Source organism: Oculina patagonica, chromosome 2 (genome assembly GCF_052425735.1).
Source record: "Oculina patagonica isolate OP01 chromosome 2, crgOcupat, whole genome shotgun sequence".
Lineage (NCBI taxonomy): Eukaryota > Metazoa > Cnidaria > Anthozoa > Scleractinia > Oculinidae > Oculina > Oculina patagonica.
The window spans coordinates 22673482-22700333 of NC_135759.1; the positions used below are offsets into that span (position 1 = coordinate 22673482).

Below are 26852 nucleotides of genomic sequence, written 5' to 3' on the forward strand. Positions count from 1 at the left end.
TCGCTCTTCAGCTTTGAGATTCTTAATTTATCGATCAGTATATATTTTGCGGCACTGTTAAGTCACTTAATTGCTTTTCGTGGTACTATGTAAGATGAAGAGCTATTTCAAAACAATATTCTTTTTAAAGTTGTAAAATGTTATGATTAACAGGAAGCTCAAAGCTGAAGCCGAGTGAATGATTCACGATCGTCGGGGAGGGAGGAGGGGGTAGGGCGGTGGCCACAATGTGGGACTCATGAAACACCGCCTCATCTCAAACATATTGATATCTGTTTGTCTTACTCCATCTCCCTCCTTTGACACTGAATCGTGTTAGTCTTCCAGTTTGCGAAAACGACCACGAACATTGAATTTGTATTAAAAAAAATGTCTCGAAAAAGTGTATGCGACTGAGTGCCATCTCAGGCTTTAAGTGAGAGGTGAGTTAAAAAAAACTCTGATAGGTTCATTACACGGTGTTTTTTAAACCGAATCCACAACGATTATTGTATTTTATCTATAGGTAGTAAATATTACATAAAATCAGTGATAAAAAATATCACACATGGAGTCTCGAAAACAACTAGAACAATCAGTTGTATGGCGGTCCAATATACGAGTCACTTGAAAAAGACTATAAATACAGTGAACTCGACTGCGTCAAAATGCATTTGCCACACTGAAGATTCTTCAAAATGACAATTAGTAACTAACGCATTTGACAGTCGCGGGTTAACACAAATCGTCATTAATCATAACACACTTCCTGTATAGCCTCTCAGCAGGGGAGACTTCAGTGCGTAAGACCTGGACATTTATGTCAGTAAGTTTAGTTGTGATTGTTAAGTTAATCACGGTTATGACTATTTTTTAAGTTTTCTGCAAAGACAGTAATAACTAATACAATGCTGAGGTATTTTTGCTAAAAAACGTATACTACAAAGCTATATATTTGTAAGATTCTTGAACGTGCATTGCTGGTGACCTTGGAAGGAAACTAGATCAGTCCAGACTTTTCCTGAACTTAAGTAAAAAGTAAACTTGAAGAATTGAGTCAAAAACGTTGATCAATGAAAAGCAAATGCTTAAAAATACATTGCAGTAGTCAAGCTTGACGTTCACGTGAGATTATTTTAGGTGAAACGAAGGCGATAATATAAGTAATCACCGCTCAGTCAGATATATCAACCTCAGAGACTTTGTTCAGTTAGCTTTCATTGCATTTTTTGACGTCATCGTTTACGTATTTAAAGCGGCCTCGTGTACTTGAATTGCGACATGGCGGTAATAAAAGTTTCGGTATAAATTGTGCGAGAAGTGGTTTGTTTATGTCCTTTCTTTCGTTATAAAGAGCTGACAACGATATTGTTTCACTGTGGAATAATCAGGCTCATTACAAATGTGCAAACGTGTTCTTAATTTGTTGTCATGCACTTATTTCATCTTAATCTATAACGTACAGTCTCTCGTATAATTCTAGCATTTAACGGCAAATGAGTTTTAAAAAACGTTTGGGCCGTGAAATTTAAATCGACTTATGATCGCCTGTCACTATGCTGTCCTCAGGTCTAGAAAATTCAATAATTGTATCTTGCACTGGATCAACTACTCTGCTTTTAACGGTTATAGCATTGATAAATAATCGCTCAGTACTGATTGGTTTTGTTCCCCCAAGAATCGTAAATAAATCATCGAGTTTCTCGGCGAGAAACCCTTTGCAACGCGCACAACGCGCCTAAGGTGACGAATTTTAAGTGGCCGACTGCGGGAATGCGGGAGCCGCTTTTGAAGACGCCAGGGTCTTCTGCAAACTGGCCCCTGTTTGCGTTAGAACCAGTGACCATGCATTTGCGTCTCCTAAAAATAAGGAAAAACCTATATGGGTGCTCGTTATTGAGTTGCCGAAACTCTTTCCCATGAAATTTAGTTAGTTTACAACGTTACTTCTAAATTCTGAAGTGCCGACTGACTAATAGCACCGACACAATCTCCCTCCCAGTCTGTCAAGTGCTCAGTCCTTGATCATCCAACAAGAAACCGGCCACTCAAATGAGATTAGATAACTTATTTGCCTTATCACGTAGCACCAGCACTTTACGCCAAAACTCTCGAGCACTTTAAACTTCGCGTTTGTTTTGTACGATATTTTCTTTTTCTTCGCACATGCGCCGGTTATGCGCACGCATTTCACAACCGGCTGAGCTGATCATTACTTTAGATAGAGCAGTTTTCAATTGAGTGTAGTAAAAGCAAAACCAATTCAAAGTAATTACTCTGGCCAATCAAAAAGGACACAGACAATCCAGTAAACCAATCAAAACTCGAAGCAAATACATGTAGCTGGCACGAAGCGCGGGAAAACGTGCGCGAGCGAGTCACGATTGGTTTTGGTTTTACTCCTGATTGGCTGAGAAAGTGGCGCGAGATTTTTAAGCCAATCATTAAGCGTAGTAATACACAAACCAAAGCAAACGCAATTTACTTTCGACACTCAAGTGAAAACCGCTCTAAGGATACATTGGGAGAGACGCAATATTCCACGTTCTATAAATCGATCGCATTTCTGCTATGTATACCCCTAATAAACCTTAACCGAAAGAACAATCATGTAAGAATCATTATACATACATAAAATTTATTCTTCTTATTCTGTTAATTAAATAAATTTCTATATTTAATTGATCACACGCATGATAGATCTTGGCCGAATATAGAACGACTAATAACACGCAGCATCTGTATCTCAGTCCCGGGGGGGGGGGGGGTACTCCGGCTTGTAAATGACGGGCATGATCGAATGGAGGCAAAACTCAGGACCCAAAAAGATCCCTGGACCAAAATATAACTCCCAAAAAAATCCTTTGTCAAATTACCCAACACAACGGAGGATCATAAAAATTGAATGCTTGGTTTTTTATTCATCATACCATATATACGCCAAGGCCGTACCAAGGCACTTTAGTTCGTTTTTAATACCCAAAAAAATCCCCTATTTAAATAAAGTCACCCAAAAAATACTTGCCAAATTTTCCAATCCAAAAAAATCCTGGAATCGAAAATTTCAAACCCGAAAAAATCCTTCGATCATCCCCGTCATTTACAAGCCGGAGTACCCCCCCCCCCCCCCTGGGATCTCAGTCTTCGTTATCGCTTGCAGTAGCTACAGAAACGAAATCGTCATTCACTCCTAGTCGTAACGTTCGGAGCATTATTAAACCAATTTGTTCTTTGAAACATTTCATTAATAGGCCAGTGACTACTCCGACGGAGGGTAGTAGGGTTAAAGTTACTGCCAAGGCAGCACTAGGGGCAGTGTTTGTTAAAATCACTCGAGCGGGATTTCTTGAATTGTAATAACATTTGTATGAAGAGTTCGCCAAACCCCATCTTTCGCGGAAACTTTTTACATGTCTGTAAACGTCATCCGTCGTTCCACAGTCGTAGTCTCTGAGTTTGTACGAACACTCTTCGGCGATTCGTCGTCGGTCTCTCACGACTAGAGCCTCGCTCACGGACATGTTGTTGAAGGAAGCGTAAACTTGTAAACAAGGATAATAAATTATGCATTTTGTGTCGCTGTTTCGTGCAGTGCAGTGACACTGAAGTCGCTTGTCAGAATCCGTGATTAACTTTGTTGACGTGACGTTACAGAATCCCATCTGGTATTGTGCACTTTCAATCTTTGGCAGAGTCACGAGAACCAACACAAGTAGGAGAAACAAGATTGACGCTACAAGGACTCCTTTAGAAATGCGTTCCACCATCTTGATATTTGTAGCTTTAGCTTGCTGCGGCCAACGGTTGTTCTTCAAACGAGTCATAATTCCTCGCTGACCTTGAAACCTCGGGATTGATTGCATGTGTTCCTACATTTTGAGCCTTCCCAGTTGCGTGGCTACCCCTGTTAATGTAAAGGCAAAAATAAGTTATTCACCATTCGATTTTAACACGAGGTTAAACGGCGCCAGGATATTTTTCTTATATTGTTTTCCGTGTTTATAAACCGAGACGAAGTCGAGTTGACATGCCAAAAACGAGACCAATATCCGACATCTTGACCGACCAAGGCGTTAGTCAATAACAGTATTTTGTTACAAATCTGTAAGAAATACAAACCTGTCTAAAGCTAGAATTAAGACTAAAACTGCAAGGGACCGCAAACGATAATGCTGCTATTCGTAGGATCTACTGAGAGATCTGATCAGCAATAAAATGAAATAACAAACAACTGCAAGCAAGGCAGATCATACTACGTGAAAACAATGTTCAATGTTCAATGTTCGGAATGGCTGCCCCAGGGGGGGTACTCCGGCTTGTAAGTGACGGGGATGATCGAAGGATTTTTTTGGGTTTGAAATTTTCGATTCACGGATTTTTTTGGGTGACTTGATTAAAATAGGGGATTTTTTTGGGGTATTAAAAACGAACTAAAGTGCCTTGACGGGGCCTTGGCGTATTTATGGTATGACGAATAAACACACAACAGCGTTCAATTTTTTATGATTTTCTTTGTGTTATATTATTGCCCCTCCTGGCAATTTAGGGGTAATTTGACAAGGGATTTTTTGGGGGGTTATTTTTGGTCCAGGGATTTTTTTGGGTAATGTCGGAAGACTAAGGGATTTTTTTGGGTTCTGAGTTTTGCCTCCATTCGATCATCCCCGTCATTTACGGGCCGGAGTACCCCCCTGGGGCTGTGCCTACCACATTTAAGTTATTTTGCTTTGCGAGACTCCATCGTGACACTTTGAATTTCTTGTCCCCCGAAACACGTGATGTGGCAGCCGGTGATTCGGGGGACAAGTAAGTTCAAATGAGAGGCGGCTGTATTCGCAGGCTAAAGTTCAAAGTACGGAACTTGATACAGTGTACGGGTTATTGGGCAATTTATTTGCGTTGGCCTTTGGGCTGGCGTCATTTAGATTCGCTACACCGCGCTGATGAGTTCCAATAAGAACGAAACAGCTGTCCGCGGTTGCAATCCTGCTGTATCGGTTCCAGTCGTGGTGTTGTCTCGCAAAGCCTAGTTTTCACGTAGTATGATCTGCCTTGCTTGCAGTTGTTTGCTAAAGCTAGAATGTCTGCAATGTTTTATGAGCGTACGTAGCTGTTCGTGACAAAATGCCACAATAATTCAATAAAATTGATGAAAATTAAATTGCAGTCAAAGATGAAGTTACGTAAATTGCTTCTATTGCTTACTAACAATGCAAAATAAAGCACGTGTGATAGAAATCAACAAGCTTTTACATAATTTGAACGGCATCCCCCAATAAATAGACACAGGAGTCAGGACCAGATTCTCTGACTGTTCGAAGTATAAACTAACTTATCATAAACTAAAACTTAGTGAGTTCAGTTCAGCAGGGCTAAAACATAGATGTTTTGTATGGCACCACTGATCACATTTTTATAGCAAATTCATTCTGAATTGAGAAAAAAGAATTCGCGGCGTCTTTCCCGCGCAGCCATCAGTACGGCCCGCGGGACAAGGGGAGAAACTCGAGCGCGCTCATTTCAAGAACGGGAAAGTATAACGGGCTAGCGAGAAATCCCGAGAGGAGAAGATTTATTTACGCGGATAGACATGCTAAACTCTATCATCACAACAAATTTATCTCGCTTGCCTAGCTTTCAAAAATTTTTAATTTTCGTGTCACTGAGTCGTGTTCATATAGATCGGAGCTGTCGCAAGGGCATATGCGCAGCAAATGTTTCTCCGGGCCATACATTTGGGTCCGGATATTCGAAAATTTAAATAACTAATTTCCTTGCGATCGAGCCATCATAAAGCTGCCAACCCAGTCGTGAATAAAATAAATACATGGCAACTAGTAAGGACTGATTCACAGCTCTACCTAAGGTGCCTGACACTTAAATCCTCAAAACCGGTCAGAAGCCGAGGACCAAGTCGAACAACGATAACTATATTTCCAGAAATATGTCGGAACAACCGTGTGGAAGATTAAAAAAAAAAAAATGATTTGTGTTTTGTTAACTCGCGGTCATAACTGTTTAAAAAACAATAAAAACATTTGACACTGCATATATTAAGACTTGCTGCGCTGTACGCTCGGCATGGTAACCAAATTATAACTCCGGCGTGTTTACATTGTACGTATGTAAAAAAGGTAGTCAGGGAGCCCTCCACTAACCTGTAGTAATTGTCCACCGTGGAGACCACGCTTGAACATGGTGGAACAGTAAAAATAACTTAGTTCTTCTATTTGTAAATTTAACGGGATCAATATTCAGTACAAACTTCAAACAAATCTGATCAACTTGTATGTTTTCTTCCGCGTACTGCTGACTTAGTGTTGCTTGCACTAGCTTACATGTATATGTACAAGTTGCTTGGATTCGTCTACTTCCCGGCTCGCTTGAATAGAAATAAAGACAACACTCGGAACATTGCATTGGGTATAGTCGAGAAGGACGAACTCATTTTAAGCGATCTATCCAGTTAAAAAATCAATAAAAAGCACTAGAACCGAGAAAATACGGTAGAGTAACAAATCATACGAATATATATAGATTTTGCAACACTAACTGTATCCATAGTTTTTATTTCAAGGCTTATTGTTTTAAAATTCATCGTCGAAACAAAACTCAACACTGTCTTGGATAGAGAATGGCCGAGGAAAGAAAACAAAGTTAATTTATCTCGGTACGTTTCTCACTGGCTCACTGAGATGTGTATGAAAATCCTGACGGGTTTGCTTTCAATCAGGCTTTGTTACGAAGGATTTGCATGCTTGCCGTGATTCAGTTGTGTGTTTTTAGGTCATTATAATGCATGATTTTTATTTACCCTTCCGTCGGTCTTGAAAACTAATATAACTAAAATTTAAATTTTCATGCATCAGTACAAGGCGCTATCTTAACTGCAACATAAGATATAACTTCATACCATAAAATATATCTTGTTTTAGGAGCTAGTAACATAAAATGGTAAAAGTATTGTGTCAAAAATAACGGGTAGCAAAACCAACACTCACCTCACTCGACCATATTCCTTCCGTGAATATTAAAATTTGGTTTCCGTGATTACTGACAAATGAGTCAAATGAATAAAAGAAAAAAAACAAGAGAATTTGACGCGTTAAACTTCCGCTACATGTAAGATCATAGGAGTTAAACGAAAAAGATGACTAGCATGAACAAAATGATCGAATTTTCCAGCCTGTCGTTCGACTGACGTGTAATTTGCTGATGTTATCAAGAAAAATAACCCCCGCTGACAACATATCAGATATGATTGAAATTAGAGGGCTGCTAAAATAAATTTGAAGAGTTTCTAATTTTGACCAATAATGTGCAAACACAGAGGCATTAACATCCGTCACTGTTTACATTCCGTTCACCTGTATTGCGTTTCCCTTAGAAACACGTAATACGCCTTTCGAGTAGTTTTAATTACTGATTTTCTTCTTTGGATATTCGTTTAGCCTGCGAGTAAACCCGCTTATGATCACTCCCGGCCGGTTTGCAAGTTTCGTCGCTTGCACTATCATGACGTTAACTTTTATTTAACGTTATGCTTCGACCGCCGTCGACAGCATCAAAATTCTATTAACTAGTGCCTGGGGCGCTTATTAAGTTTTGCAATTCAAAGGACGATGCTTATTCATTTTAAGTTTTGGCTTTTTTTTTTACCTTGGCATCTCTGAAGTGCCAAAACAACAAACCTGGAACCCAGGTCAAATCTACCCTTTACACTCTTTTTTTTTATATAAGAATACAGTTTTTCCGACCCAGGCTGAATATTCTTATTTTTCTGCTGATTTTAGGCTGAAATATTCTAATAAACATTCTTAGAAAATATTGTTTGACATTTCCGTTTTAGCAATTAAGTATTGGATAATCAATTACAAGAGTTTGGTGTCCAGAATTGTTTCGTGTTATATATTGTGCACATGTAACATTGCTTTTGGTTGCAGCCTGGCCGTTTTGGCTTTAAACAAAGCATTCCTCACAAAGATAAAGTGACGGAAATGAAATACCTGATTTTGTTTCAACTAAAAACATATTTAATTGTATTGTATTTACAAATCATCAACTCAAAACTATATTCTTTTCAAAATCTCAGCCTCAGGTTTATTCTTAAAATATTCTTAAAAATTCGCCAATTTCAGCCTCGATATTCTTATAAACTAGATTCTTATAAAAAAAGAGTGTATATTGTTTTAAATTAGTTCAACGGCAACGAATCAAAATGATCAAAAACGAAGTAAACGAGATACATGCAGTGATTTTTTCTTAACTACGTTTGTTCAATTAACAAGAATTTAAAGTTCTAATACAGAATACAAAAATGCAAATGCAATGAATTTGGCTGATTGTCTGAAGGGCTTTCTTGAAAAGGATTTAATTAATACTGGCTTGTGTATCACTTTTGGTCATAAAAATATTGTTTTACCTTTAAATCATTTAAACTTTTCCAATGTTAAGCCCATCTAGCTTTTTCACTATTATGTTTGCATTTTTGAAGTTTCCCTTTTTAATCACCACTTGCTCAACAAGACGTCTGAATTGTCAAAGTAAATCTCAGTTAATTACCAAGGCTGGATTGCTTTTCTGGACACAAACCTTTGGATCGAGGGAAGACAAGGAAGGTTCCTATAGCTAGAGATAATTATCAGCCAATGCTTTAAAATTTGATGCCAAATTTCTCCTTGAAACACCGTACCCTTCCTTGATTTTATACTATGTTATACTCAGTCAGCTACCGTCACTTCACCCCCGGGGGGGGGGGGTACTCCATATAACGGCCTATACGGGGAGGCTCCGCCCGAAAGGGGTACCTTTTTCGGGCTTCAGGTATATAAAAGGGTAGCGATTTCACAAGTTTAGGTATGTGAAAGGGTATGAAAATCCGTCATTTAGGTTTTTTAAAAGGCCAGTAATTAAAATATTTCGAACAGACGCACTTTATGGCTGTATTATTTTAATTTATTAAGCGCTACATAAAAATGACAAGAAAACGTCTTGTTCTAAGGCTATGTCACGTCTTTTAGGTATATGAAAGGGGTACCTTTTTCAGTAAAAGGCATACGAAAGGGGTACAATTTCTGTCAAAAATGGTATATAAAAGGGTAAGGGGCTAGAACTTGGGGCGGAGCCTTCCCGTATAAAACTTTTTTGAGTACCCCCCCCCCCCCCGGCACTTCCCTCCTGCATGGGTGCATTTCCTCTTCCCGCACTAATATGTCTTTAATCAGCGGTTGAAGTTTGGTAATTCTCTAGCCTGCGTAAAAGGGGGAAGTGGGGTAGTAGGAGGATGGAGAGAATTCCAGGAGTGAAGGCAGAGTGGGGGAGGGAGGGGAGGGTAATTCTCCCCCATTCCCACCCCAAGATCATGCATGGAAAAGCATTTCTGACAGGCTATAATTTTCTTCGTGTATGATTGCTCGAATTGTTGTTGATCTAAGGTATCCGGTATATATACCTCAGCAGACAACTTCACGTGAGCATGTTTTAAATTTGCACGGAGGCTGTAAGAATAAACTGAAAATAAACTGACCATAAAGCGGTCTTGACAGCAGGAGGTCCGGTTACGTTGAATAAAAGTAGGTCAGCTGAATTTACTGCCATTAAACAATATAAAGATAAAAATGTAAAAGGTATCACTTTAAATAGAATTAAATAAATAAAATTAAATGAATAAATGCGCCTAAAACATCAAATGCTTTTCTACTTCAATGTGGTGCGAGTAGAAAGATTTTTCTTAAAATGATTAGACAATATTAAACAGTTGTATTTTAGTCAAAATACGATGACTGGTGTACTGAAAGTAAATTAAATTTGTTGACCTTTTCAAGTAGTAAATCAAAGAAGGGCACAGTATTTTTCAAGCATTATAAATTTTGCATTACATAAAAGTAAAGTAACAAGATGGCTAGTCCTTTGAAGCACTGGCTGATATTATCTCTGGTAGCCTTCCTTGTCCACGCTCGACCCAAAGGTTTGTTTTAAGCGTCTTTCGTTTTGCTTTTGTTTTCTAAACTCGATGACTTCCGTCTTCATAATGTTTACTCGAGGCGTTTCAAGTAAATTACCCGAATCATTGTTACCACTGTTGTTGTTTCGAACAAATAACCAATATTTATTTGAGTGTTTGTTCACATTGGCCTTGAAAAGCCCCAGTCGGGGAGTGGTCAACTAAGTGTATTATCATTGTTATCATTCTCTTTGGAAAATAATCAGCGGGCGGTAGCCGCGATTAATAGAAAAAAATGACACAGCAAAACCTGTCATAGCACCCTGATTATGTAATAGACATTATACATGTCAGTTAAAGGTGCTATTTTTTACTCTTATTGAATCAACAAGCAATCGCACATAGTTACAAATCGGTTTATATAAACGACGTTTTAAAGTTTGTCATGAATGAAAGAGCGCGCAAATCTTATCTGACAAAAGAAACAGGTGGCTGTATCTATACGATTGTATTCTTGGGAGGCGTGGTGACCTAATGGCTAGTGCGGTGGATTCCGGATCGAGCACGTCCTGGTCGGGGGCCATTGTGTTGTGTTCTTGGGCAAGTCATTTTACTCTTATAATGTCTCTCCCTTCCCAGGTGTATAAATGGGTATACCGGAGAATTTAATGCTGGGGTAACTGTGGTAGACTAGCATCCCATCAGGAAGGAGCTGAGTAGAAATACTCCTAGTCGCTTCATGCTAGAGAAACCGGAATAAGCTCCAACCTGATGGGCCACTTGGTCCGAACGCAGACTTAACTTATACAGTTGTATACACCAATCTAAAGAGTTCGTTCCAAGTGTTACAATTTAAATATCACCACTGTAGCTCTATCTAAATCTTTTGCAGTGTACATGTCAATCACTGATTATAGAAATGATGTACCTACACTGTACGAGGGAGATATGGCACTAACTAAAGAACAGGTCAAGGCACTAAAGCTAGCACAGCCAGTATCCAAGACGTCAGCCTGGGACCAGGAAGCTCAAACAAGAGGCTCCGTACGGAATCCAAGGGAACTCTGGCCAAATGGGATTATACCGTTCGTAATAAATTCAGCAATAGGTATCATAACTTAAATTTTGGATTGTTTTCTTTTTGTCACGAAAGCTACTTGACGCTTTAAGTGCGCAGGCTTTGCTTACAAGGGTTGTAATCTGTTATATACCGTGAATTGGCCGTGTCGCGCTATTTTTTTGTGATTCTGTTATAAATATACAATCTACACTTAGTTGGGTTTACACGGGCAATTTTTATGTGACAAATATATTTGATCGGGTAGATGTCACAACTTTTTTTTTGTCAACTACCCAAGTTAATTGCGCCAATCACCTTGGACTTTACACAGCAAAGATACGCACAGAGATGCGCGCGCACAGTGCCTAGTTGGAGATTGGGAGATTGGGGACCTCATATGCTGTCACAATATTTTCCAAATTTTATGGGTTGAGTCGTCTACACAAGCAAATCAAATTTTCACATAAACATTGCTCGTGTAAACTGGCATTTGAATGGGTTCTAGCAGAGAAACACGGCTGGTAGAATTAGAGAAGAGGAGAAGAGCAGCTAAGGTTTCACTGGAGTTTACAATGTTTCCATTCTTATAAAAAATGGTAAACAACTCTGCGGCCGCAACAAAATTTAATATTTTGCTTTATCGACGATGACAGCAGCCTGAATTTTAGACGTCTCTCTCTGGTCGCCTGGTGACCAGAGAGAGACGTCTGAAATTCACGCCTGCCTCGACACCTTGTATCACTGGTGCTTCTAAAATTTTCAACAGAAGCTTGTTCATGTTTCGCATATTGAATCGCTGCAAACTGTATAAATACATAAAAACGTCTGGTATTCGCCTCCATGGACTCTGTTTTGTTGTTAAATAGACAAACAAGGAAATCGGCTGATAAGAAACTCTATGCAAGATTGGCAAAAACATGTGTGTGTTCACTTCAAGGAAAGAGAGCAGGAGCAGGACTACATAGAGTTTGTTTACAAGAAAGGGTAAGTGGAGAAGCAGGAGGAAAACACGACACTGATCGGGTTTGTTTATTAGAAAGGGTAAGTCAGTTGAGAAGGGACAGAGAAACAGGGCACTGGCTCACTGACACTAGGTTGCTTAAAGGAGCAATGTCACGTTATTTTAAGTTATTTTTCTGATTACTTTCAAATTGAACTTCAAAATAATAGCTGTCTAACATAGAAAAACAACGAAGGAGAAATAAAAACGCAAAAATGAACATGGATGGTTTCGACTGACGAAGATTAAAACGATCGACAAACTTGAAAAAACTTAGACTGTCCACAGCCTCTCTATTTTTCAACGCAAAAAAAGCGAGAGCTGAGAATCGGCGAGCGAAGCGCGAGCGCGCGGGGGAGGGGGGCGGGAGCGAGCGAACGAAAAATAGAGAAACGGGAAATTCAATATTTCCAAAGATGTCTACAGCCCCTCTATTTTTTTCGCTCCCCGCCCCCCTCCCCCTTGCTTCTTCCGTTTTGCGCTCGCGCCCAGTTCTCTCGCCGTTCTTTCCCCGCGCTCATTCGATCGAAAAAATACGAAAAAATAGAGGGCTGTGAACAGTCTAGAAAAAACTCGTCAATTTTCTCAAGATGCTTTGTCCGTGATAAAAGAATAAAAATATTAGTTTGGTAAGCGTTAAGGGAGAGTTTGCTACGTACACTGTATCAACCGGAAATAAAATCACAACCTCTTTAATTCTGCGCATTAAATGCGCGGTAACCGCGCTAAGTGCTCTGTTCATGTCCAATACCGCGGTTTTCAATTAACTAGTGATTTAAATGGATATGTACTTTTTATAAAACTTTGGCAAACTCTTAATGCAGAGCATTGATTTGATGCTAGCTATAGCGTATTGAAAGTCAGTATTTCTATCTAAAAAGACATAACATTTCATAAACTCGATATGTTGATTTCTGTCGACCAAGGCCACGCGGTCTTCGAAACTGATAATTCCTTCACGGTGGGCACAGAATGACTCAAAATCGCTCAAGTTCGCCATTCATTTTGTTCAGCGGTTACGCGCGGTATTGGCGCCTTATTTCAAAATGGCGGCTCTCTCTGTGGATGAAGTTCGTGAAATGGTTGATATTCCAAAAGGTTTTTCTCGTGGTTATAAGAGTGGCTGAAGCTAAAAATGGGTTTTCTGTCCCCATTTGTGTCCTTTGGTAAAACTCAAAAGGCAGAAACAATTTCTTTTACTACATTACGGCCAGTTTAGCAGCTTTTTTCTCTCCTTTCTGGTGTAACAGAGCGTTTATATGTTGTCAACCAAATACCTCAAGCGGACTTTGACAGGAAAAAAAATCGGGAAGTAGAGTATCCGTCCTGGCATCCGAAAAGAAGAACTGGAATTTTCTGTACAAATTAAGCAAAGGCAAACTATCCCTAACTTTTCACTTTGGAGAGTATATATGCTGTGGACAACATTTTTTTTATGAGTTGCAGTTGTGCATAACCCCTTATCATCACGGTGTTCACCAAATCTTGTGTAAATAGCGGCATTTTGTTCGCACGGTTTTACTTTGTTGTGTTTTCCTGCAAACAAATAAATAATTACGAGTAAGAAGTGGATAGTTAGCTGAGATGACAATTATTAAAGTTATGAAAATACCATACTGTTTTGACTGTGGGAGTGAGGGGTCTCCCAAATGAAGGGGTCAAGAATGCTTGTCAGTCAAACAACATATATACCATAGTCAGAGAAATGAAAGCTCTGCCTTTAAATTCTAAAACGATGGTTAGAATAATTCTAACCATAGTTGTTATTGCAGTCACCTAACAAATACCAAAATCTTAAAATATTTACACCCACCTTTAGGGGTTAACAACATCAGAATGAAGAATTTTTTTGCATATTTTTAATGCTTTTAGGGGGCTTTTGAGAACCCTTAAGCCTTCAGAAGCACTTCGTAACAGACATTGTGGGTGGGTACAACAAAATAGTGATACCCCATTTCCCTATAATTATAAATAATCAATACAGTCAATACAAGACAAGATAAAATTCAATTTATATTTGTTAACCATTTTTTCTTCAAGTGCTGAAACATCTTTTAACCTTAAATATTATCTTTCACATACCGGTACATCAAATGTGGTTGAGTAATATAATATAACAAGCTCAAAATATCTGACCTGTGTTCACATTCACTGTATGTCATAAGAAATACTAAGCAATGGGCCACTTGGCTAGGACACAGACTTTACCTTTTTTACCATAAGAAATACTTAGCAAAAATTGAAGAACAGCCAAGATTTCAAAAAATCAAAAAAATAAATAGAGCCAAAAATGTCTGACCGGTCTTCAACAGTGTACCCATTCACTGTAGTTTGATGCTAATAAATTATGCTAAGTTAAAAAAATGGGAAAGAGCTGTTGTGTTAATAAATATATTGAGCTTAAAAATGACTGGCCTGTGATCAACTGTATTAATACACAACCTCTGTATTCTAGAATGCTAAGTTGTTTAGTTGTTATAAAATAAATCAAAGTTAAAAAGACATAAAACAGTTACAGTAAATTACAAATAGAGCTGAGGCAGTAGACACTGCATTCAATGTATTCTGTTATTAATTAAATTCTGCTCAGTTAAAAATATTTACAAAATATATATTCAATCAGCTTAAATTTTTTAAATAGAGCTGTTGCCTTAATAAATATGAAATCTACAGTACACACATCAACTGTATTCTATAATGCTAAGCTAAAAATATATTCAAAGTACATCAATGATTAAAAATAGAATTGATGTCTAATATCCTGAGCTAAGCTAAGATTAAAATAATACAACTTTCTTAATAAATATCCTGAGCTAGGCTAAGATCCAAAAAGAACTTCTGTCTTAATAAATATCTTAAGCTTATTCAGCTAAGATTCAAATAGAGCTTCTGTCTAAACTAATATCTTGAGCTTATTAAGCTAAGATGCAAATAGAGCTGCTGTCTCATTAACTATTTTGAGTTTATTAAGCTAAGATACAACAGCCCCATTCCTGAGCCAAAAATATACGACCTTTGTCCTATACCATACACATTCACTGTAATCTATTTTTGTGCTAAGTGATTACGGGTAACAGCTTATATTTTAACACAGCTGTTGTCTAATAAACCAAACCAAAAATATCTAATATGTTGACAGCTTAAACATTCACTATGTTGCTGTTAAAAAAATTATACTTGCTCACTTGAAAGATAAGTGATGAGCCTCTTTATGGGTATTTCTGAAGAAATCAAAGATCTCAAGATTGAAGCGAAGAGCTGAAATTGACCAAAATTTGCTTGATCAAATTGAAAACTCTGATATAAAACCATCAAAGCTTGTAAACACTACAGAAAATATTTGCAATATCTGAATTTTGGCATTTGACCACATTTCACAAGAAAAGCAAAGGGAATATCATGGGTACCCATAGAGTGGCTCGTCAGTTCAATTATTTAAAAAAAATATGCAGTTGCATGCTGTTTATATAAATAACAAGCTTCCAGTAGATGTGACCCTGGCTTGGTTCCCCAGTCAATTCCTAGATGCAGAAAAGTAAAAAAAGTAAGACTCAAAATGGCACATTTCTAATGTAGTGGGGTTAATCATATATCATCATATGCATATAGAAAGAAAGTGTTAAGCAATCACAATGGTGTAATTATAAAAGGCTATTAAGAGCAAAACATAACCTTTAAAAAACTGATTAGGCCATATCTAGCTAACATAGAAGAGGTGCAATCATATTACAATCTATTGTTATTGATTGCCAACAGAAATCTAAACAATTTCAAGGCTACTACAGTACTATAACCTTTATTGATTTTTCATAAACAGTACTTTACGGTATCGTGTGTGTACTGTTGTACTTGTGCTTATAAAAACAAAATTTCATAAACACAGCAAACAAGATATACCGGTATTAAAAAAAATATTCACTATAACATGGCTGTGCGAAGATACAAAATTTATCTTTGAGTGCTGAAAAATATTTCACGAGTTAATTAGGAAAGCGAACAAGTGCAATATTTTTCAACACTCAACTCAAAGAGAAATTTCATATCTCTAAGCAGCCAAGTAATATTATATTTATTATATAAACTTGGAAAAGAGCGATTTATTATGTAACCATAGTAACGGTTATCTCCGCATGTTCACGTGTAAAGATAGCGCGAAAGCTCACCTGGTATTTCACTGGTGTTTATATAGTAAATAGACATTAGATTGAGCTTACCTGATAAACAAAATCAAGTTAAATCGTAGAAATGTGCTGCCTTTGAACTTTGGATACTTCTCGTGTCATTTTCTCACTAGCAGAAACACCCAGAAAGCTGGAGGTAGGTAAACGCCAGGCCAGTTGGTCTCTAGAACAGTTGATATCTGTTCGAAGGTAATCGCAAAATTACACCGTTAAACAGGAGTATCCCTGAAGGCGCACGCTTCTTTCTTAAAAAACTAAAAACATACGATCGAAATTTAACCTACTCTTAATGCTATGATGGCAAAATCAAAAGGTTTTAGCAGAAACTGACGGAAATGAATGGAGCCGAAAAAAGGCACTTTTCATTTCAGAGGCACTGAAACACGAAGCGGCTAAAATATCAAAGCCGTGATGTCTACAAAAACAAAGAAACCTACCTTTATTTGGTACCAAATAAAAGCTCTTTCCTTCTTCTTCAAAGATGGCTTCGTAGCATTTAGCTTCCGACCTCATAGGGCCCTCTGGGAAGGGCTAAAAAACGTCATTTCCTGCTCCGCTAAATTCGTACCCAGTCTGCCGAAAATAGACCTCGTCCAATATGGCGTTTAGTCACACGCATGGCGAGCGATTTTGAGTAATTCTGTGCCCACCGTGCTTCTTGTTCACGTGTTATGAGGCTATTATTTCATCATAAGACTGTTATTCTTTCAAATTTCATTATCATAATGACAAACAGTTTTGAAAACAAGAAAGTGGTTTTTTCCTTTTCCGAATGAAGTTTAATCATATGCATCAAGAGGTAAGTCGTGGATGTTTCGTGTCTTTTAGGTGTTGGTCATACGTGGGTCATATAGGTCAGCGCCAGGAAGTGTCTATTGGACGGTTCACAGAGTAAGTCGTACGGTAATCAGTACTCATTTTTTGCAGAGCGTTATGAACTGTAATCCCGGGGGGGGGGGGGGGCGTCCCATATGAAAAGGGCAGGGATGCTCGGCGTCTCGCCGAAGGGTGTAAATTACGGATTTTTTTGGCCGCCAAGGACTCGCTTGTTTAGGGTTGCAGGTGGATAAATTAAAAACACCGCCATACTGCGTTGAATGACTAGAGCGATCAGGCATAAAAAAATGGTATCTTAAAGGAGTAAAATACTCTCCTTCGCGACCGTCGTCCGACCCCAAACGACGGCTGCTAAGGAGACTAGAGGTCAAAGGAAGCTTGAGCCACGCTCAGTTTGGTCTTCTTTAGGGTTTTGATTTAAATTTTGGTCAAGAATCCCCGTCAATTTCATATGGGAGTACCCCCCCGTCCCCGGGGGGGGGGGTGCTGTACTAAAAAGCTGACGAGAAAGCCAATTTCAAAGAGTATTTTCATCTCCTTGAAGAAAATCAAAGGTTTATGCCCCGTTAAAGGTCTTTTGCCGAGACTTTGATTTTCACCCCTAAGCTTAGTTCCAAAGAGACAACTATACGCTTGTAAAAGGACCACAACAAAGTTTTGTGGACTCAAAAGGCGTCCGAGGAATCGTCTTTAAGTTTGATCTCCATGCATGGATAACAACCGAGACATACGACTGATGAGCAGCCGCGTCGTATTAGCGCCAGAGCTGACGCGTACAAATGCTAATCGCTGATGGGTTAAAATACAACTTACAACGTTTTGCGTGTACTTGTAACCAACATCTACACTGTATTTCACATGTCTAAAAATTACTTGATTTTTATTCTGTTCCAAGGGATCCTCCCTGTGTACAAGGCGGCCTGACTCACGAGCTAGGCCACGCCCTAGGCTTCTTTCACGAACAGAATCGACCTGACAGGGATAAATACGTGAAGATCAACTGGGGAAATATCCTGAGCGGTAAATGGATAATTACAAGCTACTTCACTAGTTGTCTGTAACCTATATATGCAGGGTACATGAAATATCGAAACAAGTATAGGCTAAGAACTAGACAAACAAATAATGAGAACAATAAACTAATTGTTTTTGTACATTAAAATCAGAATACGATTCAGTAGCGACCCAATAAACACAAGTCAACTCAGAACTGTAGAATCAGTCAGACCCAGTCTATGTGTTTTGGGGGTGTGAGAAGATGAGTGAATCAAGGCGCGCGGGGAGTGACGTGATGAGACGTCCTTTCCCATAATACCCGCGCCGTTTTCGCTTTACCAAACAACACCTGGGAACTAGTCTGGGTCAGTTGACAAAGGCGCTGGTCTTCATTTGTTTCAGGAACAGAAAAAGACTTCGAAAAAGCTTCGGAGGATATGATTGACAGTAGAGGAGTTGAATACGACTATGGATCCATAATGCACTACTCTAAGTATGCTGGCAACAACCGACCTGGAGTTGTAACGATACAGCCTCTGGATCCTAACGCAGAACTAGGACAGCGTAAAGGACCCAGTAAACTTGATATCAAGCAAGCTAGGCTTATGTATAAATGTAGTAAGCGCAGAATTTGAATATCAGATTTTAAGAAGCTTTTTCTTTAGTAAATTGCTTTCTTTATCATAGTGGGAGGAGATTGATTCCAAATTAAGAGACTAAGGGCGCGCTCATTTGGGATCAATCCTTAATAAGAACAATTGGAATAATGGAGTTAGCGTTCGTTTGGCTGCTCTTCCTATACCGGATCGAGGAATACTTAGATTTACATTCCGGAATATATTTTTATTTCAGAATATTCCCAAACGAACGCGCACTAAGATCAGAGCTTTTATTCCAAGTAACCTCAGTTTTTCTGTCAAGGTTTTATTTAAATAAGTTGGAAGGGATCATTCCCTAATACGGTACTTGAAAAAACCCTGTCATGATCAGCCAAAGGCGAAGGTATCCAAACTAGCCATGTCATGTTAACTGGTGTAAACGTAGTAAATAATAAAGATGGTGGATTTTAAGCTCGGTGATAAATAGTGAAGAAATTATTCTACATGACACGAGCGTGGGACAAAGAAAAAAAGAAAAAATCTGAGTCCCCGACGGGAATCGAACCCATGGCCTCCCAGATACCGGTTGGGCGCTCTAACCAACTGAGCTACGTGAGACTCGCTGTGAGCTAGGCCATTTACTAGGTTGACAAGTGACACGCGTCCTGCATACTGCGAGGATCAGCAATGTCGAAATCATCAAATTTGTAGTAAATAATAAAGATTTGATGATTTCGACATTGCTGATCCTAGCAGTATGCAGGACGCGTGTCACATATCAACCTAGTAAATGGCCCAGCTCACAGCGAGTCTCACGTAGCTCAGTTGGTTAGAGCGCCCAACCGGTATCTGGGAGGCCATGGGTTCGATTCCCGTCGGGGACTCAGATTTTTTCTTTGTCCCACGCTCGTGTCATGTTGAATAATTTCTTCACTGGTGTAAACGTGTTTGTATGTCGTCAGCATGACGGGCTTAATCCGAGGTCAACCAATTAGAGCTCGCGTTAAAAACGACCTGGGGACGAGGTTGCCTCCTCCCTCCCCCGTTACAAAATAAATTGTGCGCTTATCTACCCCTCTTTTAAACTTGTCTCGCACTAAACGGCTTTAACAAATAAAAATAAAATGTTACGGTGAGCTAAAATCGTTATTGCATTCGGTTTTTGTGTTATCTATTCTAAGATAAACAGCAAATATTGATCTTGCCTCGCCCTTCATGATTCCAAGTCTCACAAAAGCCTTATCCAGCACATTTATAATAACTTTTTGGTGACTTTTTGTAATACGTGCTCTCTTATAGATGAAGACACAAAAGGAACAACAGCTAATAAGCCTCAGACATCTGGCACAGGTCTGTGGATTTTAATCACCATTCTGATGTAGCATCGTTACCATTTTAATTCTAGTGCAGTAGGTCTAGAAACACAATTTAGAAGAGAAACTATTTTCCTAACAATAAATAAATAAATAAATTACCTTTATTTAGACACGGTGACGATTAAAACTATAAGCTTGTAGGGTTGTGTATTCCCGATCGAATTGGAATTTGGAAGTGTTGGTTTTTGTGGAGGGATGAAACTGACCGGAGAACCAGGAGATAAAACCCTCGAAACAAGCACGAGAACCAACAACAAACTCAACCCACTTATGACATCGGGCCGGAATTGAACCCGGGCCACATTGGTGGGAGGCGAGCGCTCTCACCACTGCGCCATCCCTGCTCCCCTACAATGAACGTTTAACATCCCTGGACAAATGTTTTTGCAGGTTTTATTAAAGTTTTAGAAGATTGGCTGATAGATCACACCCACTGCATTAAGTGAAAATGTACAACTGAAGAAACGCGCTTGATACAGCCGAATTTCTGATTTGTCGTTCACTAACGCCTTGTCGTATTACTCTTTGTATTTCAGGTGTCCCTTCCGGAGCTAATTAAATGAATTAAATAGATTTAGCCAAGCCTAAAAGCGGAGCTCCACGGTAATTTACATTGCCCTTCATTTATATATCTGAATTCACTTACCATACACATTTAAAATAGGACTTGATCCCGCGATCCAATAGTAAACCATTTTCCGGTCAGCAGTCAACTTTAAAAAACACATGACCTCGATGAGTTATGCATCTGTGTCCGCGATATGGTCACGTGATACTGGACACCGGACATCTTGTATTGACACTGTCAATTAACCATAACGTGGATGCCCAGTATCAAAGAGCTTAAGGTTAATCTATTTCTGAAGTGGGCGACGTACGTACGAACTTATGGACGGACGTACGCGCCCACGAGCCATGCTGTTAGCCACACAGCGGTCAAACGCAGCGCGCGTGCGCAGTCCCTGTGTAATTCCCGCCAAAATTTTCCATACAAAATCTTAAATTTTCCGAAAACTTTCGCTTTAAAGCCAAAAGTTAACGCCGTTCCTGGAAAGTTAAGGTTTATACGCCGCCTATGGATTGGAAATTTGATAATTCATCTCCACTGAGTGTCCCAGCTTGAACTGTTCTTTCACCGTACTATTTCTTTAACAATTTCTTGCAAAAGTTTGCCCACTTTCGAGTCAAAAGTTTGAGGCGGCAAAGACCGGATGTGACGTCAATTTTTGCGTTTGACCGCTGTGAAGCTGTTAGCCGTGATGACCATGAAAACTCAAGTTCATGGTTTCCTCTTTCTGTAAATTTTCTATGGTTATGGGGCTCCGCTCTGCGGCCCTTTGGGCCGCTGTGGAGCTCCGCTATTAAAGAAATAAAAAAAGATCGGACATTTACGTAGAATCACCTCAAGTAAGCGACTTTCTTTGAAAAGTCTAAATTAGAATACCTTAAGATTCCGGTTATAAACCCTGGGCTTATACAACTTCGTTGTGTGGGCTTATAAGCAGAGTTTCAAAACGAGCCACGGGAGTGTTGATCGAAATACATTTTTAAGTTAAAAACGCATAATAAAAAATATTTCGCCCTGTTCAGTACTGTCATCCGGCAGAGGGGAGCTTATATCCGGGGGGGGCTTATAATCGGATGTATATCTTTCTATAAAATAAATACAGATCAATTTCTATGGCAGAATAATACATTATCATCGAAAACGTGTACTTTGCCAGTACTCGCAGAGGAAATATAAGGAACAAGAAGCTTAAGAAGCTTGAGAAGCTTAAAATCGGGCGGTTAATAATTAACTATCTTCTTTGACTTGAAAGGCAGGGTATAGTACAGTAAAAATCGTTTAGAAAAACAGTCACTTAAGGAACACTCAGTCGGAGGTTTGCTTAAGTCACAGTCTGCATGAGCCGTATTCTGAGTGTGTAGAACATAATATCTGGAATGTTTTCAAGATTGCATTATTACTTTATGACATAATGGTCTCAATTTATAAATATATTTCGCACAATACAAATAAACGATTGAACTAGACGACTAGAAAATATAATTTTTTAACACTTAGCAAAGTGCAGCCTTTTCGCAATAATTAATAAATGCGGGGTTTTACCTGAAGACCATTTTTCCAACGCTTTAGGTGGCTGACGCATTTCGGTATTTTCCACCCCTTACACTTTGATGGAACAGTACTACAACTCTTTATCAGGTAACTACTATTGTCAAGAAAATGATCACAACTTGTTGACCAGTGATTAGGTATTTGCTTCATACCATTACTGTAATAACAACTGATGAAGAATAGTAGTACTGACCCAAAGTATAAGGGCTGGAAAATACTGAAAACCATTTCAGCCGCGTTTCAAGAAATTCAGAAAAGCTTTACTTATCCCATATATCTTTGTTTGCAGTTTTTTTGGGCGATGTTTAGGGATGTCTGGGAGGCGATAGTTTTTCTCAAAGGATTTGCAAAATTTTGACAAATAAGAAATATTGGATATTAAATGTGACTTTAAAGTTAGAATTTGAAGTTAAAAATTGGTGAACGGACACCAAACAGTCCCCTGACAACCTGGACTGCTCTTGCGAGGGGGTCAACTGTTTGGTGGTGTTTCCATTTTTTTCTTTAATCCCTTCTTTAAATCTCTTAAAATTTCATTCAAATTCAGGTAGAACCCCACCTTAAGATTTGTTCTTGTGAGAAAATAACAGAAGTCAAAGGTTGCGTGATATAACCAAACATAGATTTTAATTCTCCTTCCCTTTTCCTCTCCTTAGCCTTTCACCCCAACCTGTCCCTCCCTTTCTACTCCCGTCCTTCCCCTCCCTCCCCTCTCCTACAGTCTTTTACTCCACCTAATCCCATCGAGCTATTTACTCCAATTACCTCCACCCTCACCAGCGTTTTGAGGGAGGGAAGGGTTGACAGTTACACAGTAGTCCGAGGTCTGCATATGTAACGCAGTTTCTGTGAGCTCTAGAAGTCATCTTCTTTTTAACACACACGCCTAGGCAAGCTCCAGCTTAGGTTTGAAAATTTATATTGCGTTACAAATCTTCAACAAAATTGTTCTTGGGATGTTAATGGTCGTTAATGAGCTTGGAAATTGAAATATGATTTTACTGGAACAGATAAACAGTTTAAAACTGCGTAGCTAAAACGAAAATCGGTTTAATTTTGGCGCTAAGATGGCATAAAATGTATAAATTCGGGACCCAAACAGTGCTATTTGACCAAAATTAGATCGAGTTAGTTTTATTTGTAAGCTGGAAATTATTTCTTTGAACAACAGCTATAATTAATTCGAAATTTTCGTTGGAATGATTATCCTAATTCACGAAACAACAAATTTAATTTCAATTTGGTGACCAAAGACTGTTGAATTTCGATTGAATTCCCCCCAAAATAGACGCAGTAAATTTCTAAGAGCTTGCACATCAAAGTAAAATAGGTTTTAAGATGGCTAGCCTTGATTATTCAGTAAAAAGTCATATTTTTCTTCAATCGTTTGAAGCTACATGGTTTTCTCACGCTGTGTCACGCTTCGATGACTCTGCCTCAACTCGGTAAAAGGGCTATGAATTCCGCATGTAAAGGCGGGCTATGTTTCATCCCTTCTAGCCGAGTAACTCGGTTAGCCGGGGCGCCCTCCCTCCATGTAAACAGGCCCTAAGGTCTTGGTATGGGAATTCAAAATTAAGGCAAATTTCCGTTATTCTCTAATTGCTTGGCACACTAGTATGCGTACAAACGAAAAACCAAGAAAAAGGATACTGAAACGGTCAGGAGATGTATGTAAACAATTGAATAGCCCAATTTTGATATATTAAAATTCAGCCTAAAACAATAGACCTCGGGACGAGGCTCCGGGGACTAAACTATAGAGTTTGTGGGGTTTATTCCCCGGAGCCTCGTAGTGATGTCTATTGTTTTAGGCCGAATTTTAAAATATCGAAATTGGGCTATTGAATGAAAAATGCCGAAAATCCGAAAACAGCATTTTCAAGCATCTAAATTTCATTTTTTTGGGGGGAGGGGGGGGGGGGGGCATGCCCTCAGACCTCGCGCCTTTGCCGTTCGAAAAGTACCCTGCTGCCTATTGAAAGCCTTGATTTTCACTTGATGATAACACCTTGATGTTATACACCTTGCAGTATTAACGTACTAACAAACTTGATAACAAACCTCATGTCGTACTAAGGATTTTTGCTGATCAACATAGAAAATAAGTTCACAATGGTTTGTTCCCAAAACGTTTTTACTGTACAGAGGGTCTGTATACCGTATTGAAAAATTCAGAACGAACCGACGTCGGCCCGCTACCATGATATCATGTTGAAAAAATAGGGCCCCAATGGGTCCATGTGTTTTGCTGCTAGAGCAAAGTCTTAGGGAACATGTTGATGAAAGACAAGTGAGTCGAGATTGAAATCCAACGTCTTTTATTGTCTGTCACTTGTGTGCAGGTTAATAATTGCACTATATTGTAGTCACTTTGTGTTAATTCAATCCTGATAATTTTACTGATCAAAATTCAGAAATTATAAATAATCGCACGCGCACCGGCGTACAACAACAGAAAGACGGCGTTGAACGTAACGCAAAGTTCATTTTGAAAGCGAAAGTTTACAAATAATTATTATCATTCGTCAGTCATCCCTTCACGCATGAACACTCGTCGAATTTCAGTGTCTTCACAACAAGATCGGAAGATCGATAAGGACCAATTTTTGATTCTGCGAAAGTTCGTTTTCTTAAAGTTTTAGAAATTTGTGAAGTTGGAGGATTCACTGAGGACTGCGTAGCCGAAGATGCAGTGGCTCGCTGGACATCAAATTCTATTTTTCACGGCGTTTAATTAATCTTCACAAAATAAACATGTGGCGCCAGCGCGTCTGGCAGTCAAAAATGATCAAAAATTCATTTTTCAAAAAACTTTCCCTTTCCAGCTATTTTAGCGGGGCTTATACTATAGTACCTACCTGTCAGTCGTAGAAAAGCTGAAATTTAAGGATGAACTGTTTATTAAATGAAGACCGTATTATTTCTTAATAATTAGTAAACAAACTGGTCGCCACGCATTTAAACACGAACTGACGAATGTTGCATCTGATGCAGTGAATCTGGTGAATGAGAACTTCCTTTAATATTTCTTTGTTTTCGACGGTGTGCACCACTGAATAAGTTTCTTTCCCATTGTGATGTTACTAGTATTAATTCGTTTCTAGCTGTCTTTTATATAGCTCGAATACAGCTACAATTAGCGGTGCAGCCTACCAGCATGGTATATTCCTTTCCAGCTGTCTTTGCGTGACAAGTTACACGTTCATACATTTTATTTTAAAATATGAAGTTCAGAGTTAATACAGTACTAGTATGCTGTAGACAGTGTAGACAAGGTGAGGGTAAGTTTATTTTCAAAGCGAAAGTTTACAAACTGTGCACTAACCGGTCCTTTGGAGAAAATATTTATGACCTTCGGCGAGGTTCCAAGTCTTCGCTCTTTTCGTAAATGATGAAAACTGCAGAATAATTTTCTCATAAAACTGGAGTGGTCGCGCCACAGTTTGTTTTCTTTCCCAATGCGATATACTTTTAAATCGGTTTTCTGTTTTCCAACGTGTCCAACGTGGTTTGCGTTCGAATACTTTGGCCCGTAACTTCGAATGCGATCAGCGCTACGGTTCATTGGTTTCGATTTTGTTTGTTCATGGATTTGATTGACATCGGTAGTTCAGATTTCTCCTCCGTTACGGCACTTACACCTTACGGACCTTACGGCACAAACTTCAGCTCTCAATGTGTTTTGCTTGCAGCCATTGCGGCTGCAGCAAAACACAAAAATTAGCTCGTTCGAAACCGTAGCAAAATCGTTAGAGACAGACAAGATACAGCCGTTTACTGGCAGTCTTAGAAAATGCTGAGCCAAAATAAAGTTTTAAAATTCCCTTTATCAATATGGTTCTTATCTTTTTATTCAGTTCTATGAACTGCTTTTATGCAGAACTGTCCAACAAAGATTTCAATTTCCTTAAAGTTTCGGGACAAAAGGATACAAAATATTTCGTGCAGAATGTAATTTGATTAAGTGCCACTGTCAGAGAAAGTGTTCCAGACCTTGGAAGTCGGGGTCAACCGATTTTCCTGAAACTTACTGCAGAAGTTGGCCTTGATGAGATATTCTAAAAGCCATTTGGGTTTGGTTTTCTGACTTTTACTTTCAAAGTTCCAGGGGTGGTCCCATATTGAGCCTTCAAATCATGAAAAATCCTGCTTTTGAAGGAGTAAGTTTGCACTTGTATAAAATCAAACACACAAAACCTTTTGATAAATACTTGTAGGCTGTAATTCTACTATAAATGTTCTTTCATTTCATGTATGCTGATTTGGCATAGAGGGTTCTGACAGTGTGAGGCATAACACGAAATTTGGCCAACTTTTGATGAGAAAACCACTACCCAAAATTGCCAAAATTTAGATGTTCATATTTTTTAACTGCCTAACTAGAAAAAAAGGACACTTATATCAGGAGTTATCCCAATGCATGTAGAACAAAATTCAGTTGAGAAAAATTTGGGCCGTGTAGTGTTTTAGTTCTTTAATGACCCATTTTGAAGCACACCCTGACCTAATTTGCATATTGTCAAAACCAAAAGTTTAACATCCATACTTATTTTATTTTTTCTAAACACTTTAATTTGCCTTGGCGAGGCTCAAAGTTCTTAGGAAAGCTGTTGTTAGCAGTAATAAGACGAGTAAACATAAATTTTGACTGTTAAAATTAGCAAAAATTAGAAAATTAACACTGATGAAATCAGTTTGTTCTTCTCAAAAGCATGTTCCTTAAAATATAATGTGCATACAATAAATGGAGTCCGTATAA

At 38.8% G+C, this 26852-nt stretch overlaps 2 protein-coding genes and 1 long non-coding RNA gene across 5 annotated transcripts; 1 reads left to right on the forward strand and 2 right to left on the reverse strand.

Moving 5' to 3' along the window:
* Nucleotides 1-2597: 2597 nt before the first annotated feature.
* Nucleotides 2598-7203, reverse strand: LOC144643491 (uncharacterized). Of its 3 annotated transcripts, none has more exons than XM_078502755.1 (2): nucleotides 6981-7203; nucleotides 2598-3883 (listed from the first exon to the last, which is right to left on the reverse strand). In XM_078502755.1, the coding sequence occupies exon 2, from the start codon at nucleotides 3840-3842 to the stop codon at nucleotides 3117-3119; it is 726 nt and encodes a 241-aa protein (XP_078358881.1). In that variant the 5' UTR covers nucleotides 3843-3883; nucleotides 6981-7203; the 3' UTR covers nucleotides 2598-3116. The 3 variants fall into 3 exon arrangements, with proteins under 3 accessions (XP_078358881.1, XP_078358882.1, XP_078358880.1); XM_078502756.1 differs by lacking the exon at nucleotides 6981-7203 and adding an exon at nucleotides 4687-5101; XM_078502754.1 differs by lacking the exon at nucleotides 6981-7203 and adding an exon at nucleotides 4099-4246.
* Nucleotides 7204-9876: 2673 nt separating this feature from the next.
* LOC144643566 (nematocyst expressed protein 6-like) lies at nucleotides 9877-20631 on the forward strand. Its single transcript, XM_078502873.1, has 8 exons — nucleotides 9877-9946; nucleotides 10815-11030; nucleotides 11849-11966; nucleotides 16992-17054; nucleotides 17896-18020; nucleotides 18399-18614; nucleotides 19895-19945; nucleotides 20508-20631. The coding sequence occupies exons 1-8, from the start codon at nucleotides 9877-9879 to the stop codon at nucleotides 20528-20530; spliced, it is 882 nt and encodes a 293-aa protein (XP_078358999.1). The 3' UTR covers nucleotides 20531-20631.
* On the reverse strand, nucleotides 14760-16783 carry LOC144641861 (uncharacterized). The gene is made up of 3 exons (XR_013568643.1): nucleotides 16601-16783; nucleotides 16197-16342; nucleotides 14760-15503 (listed from the first exon to the last, which is right to left on the reverse strand). It is a non-coding gene; the product is annotated as an uncharacterized LOC144641861 (long non-coding RNA).
* Nucleotides 20632-26852: the final 6221 nt, after the last annotated feature.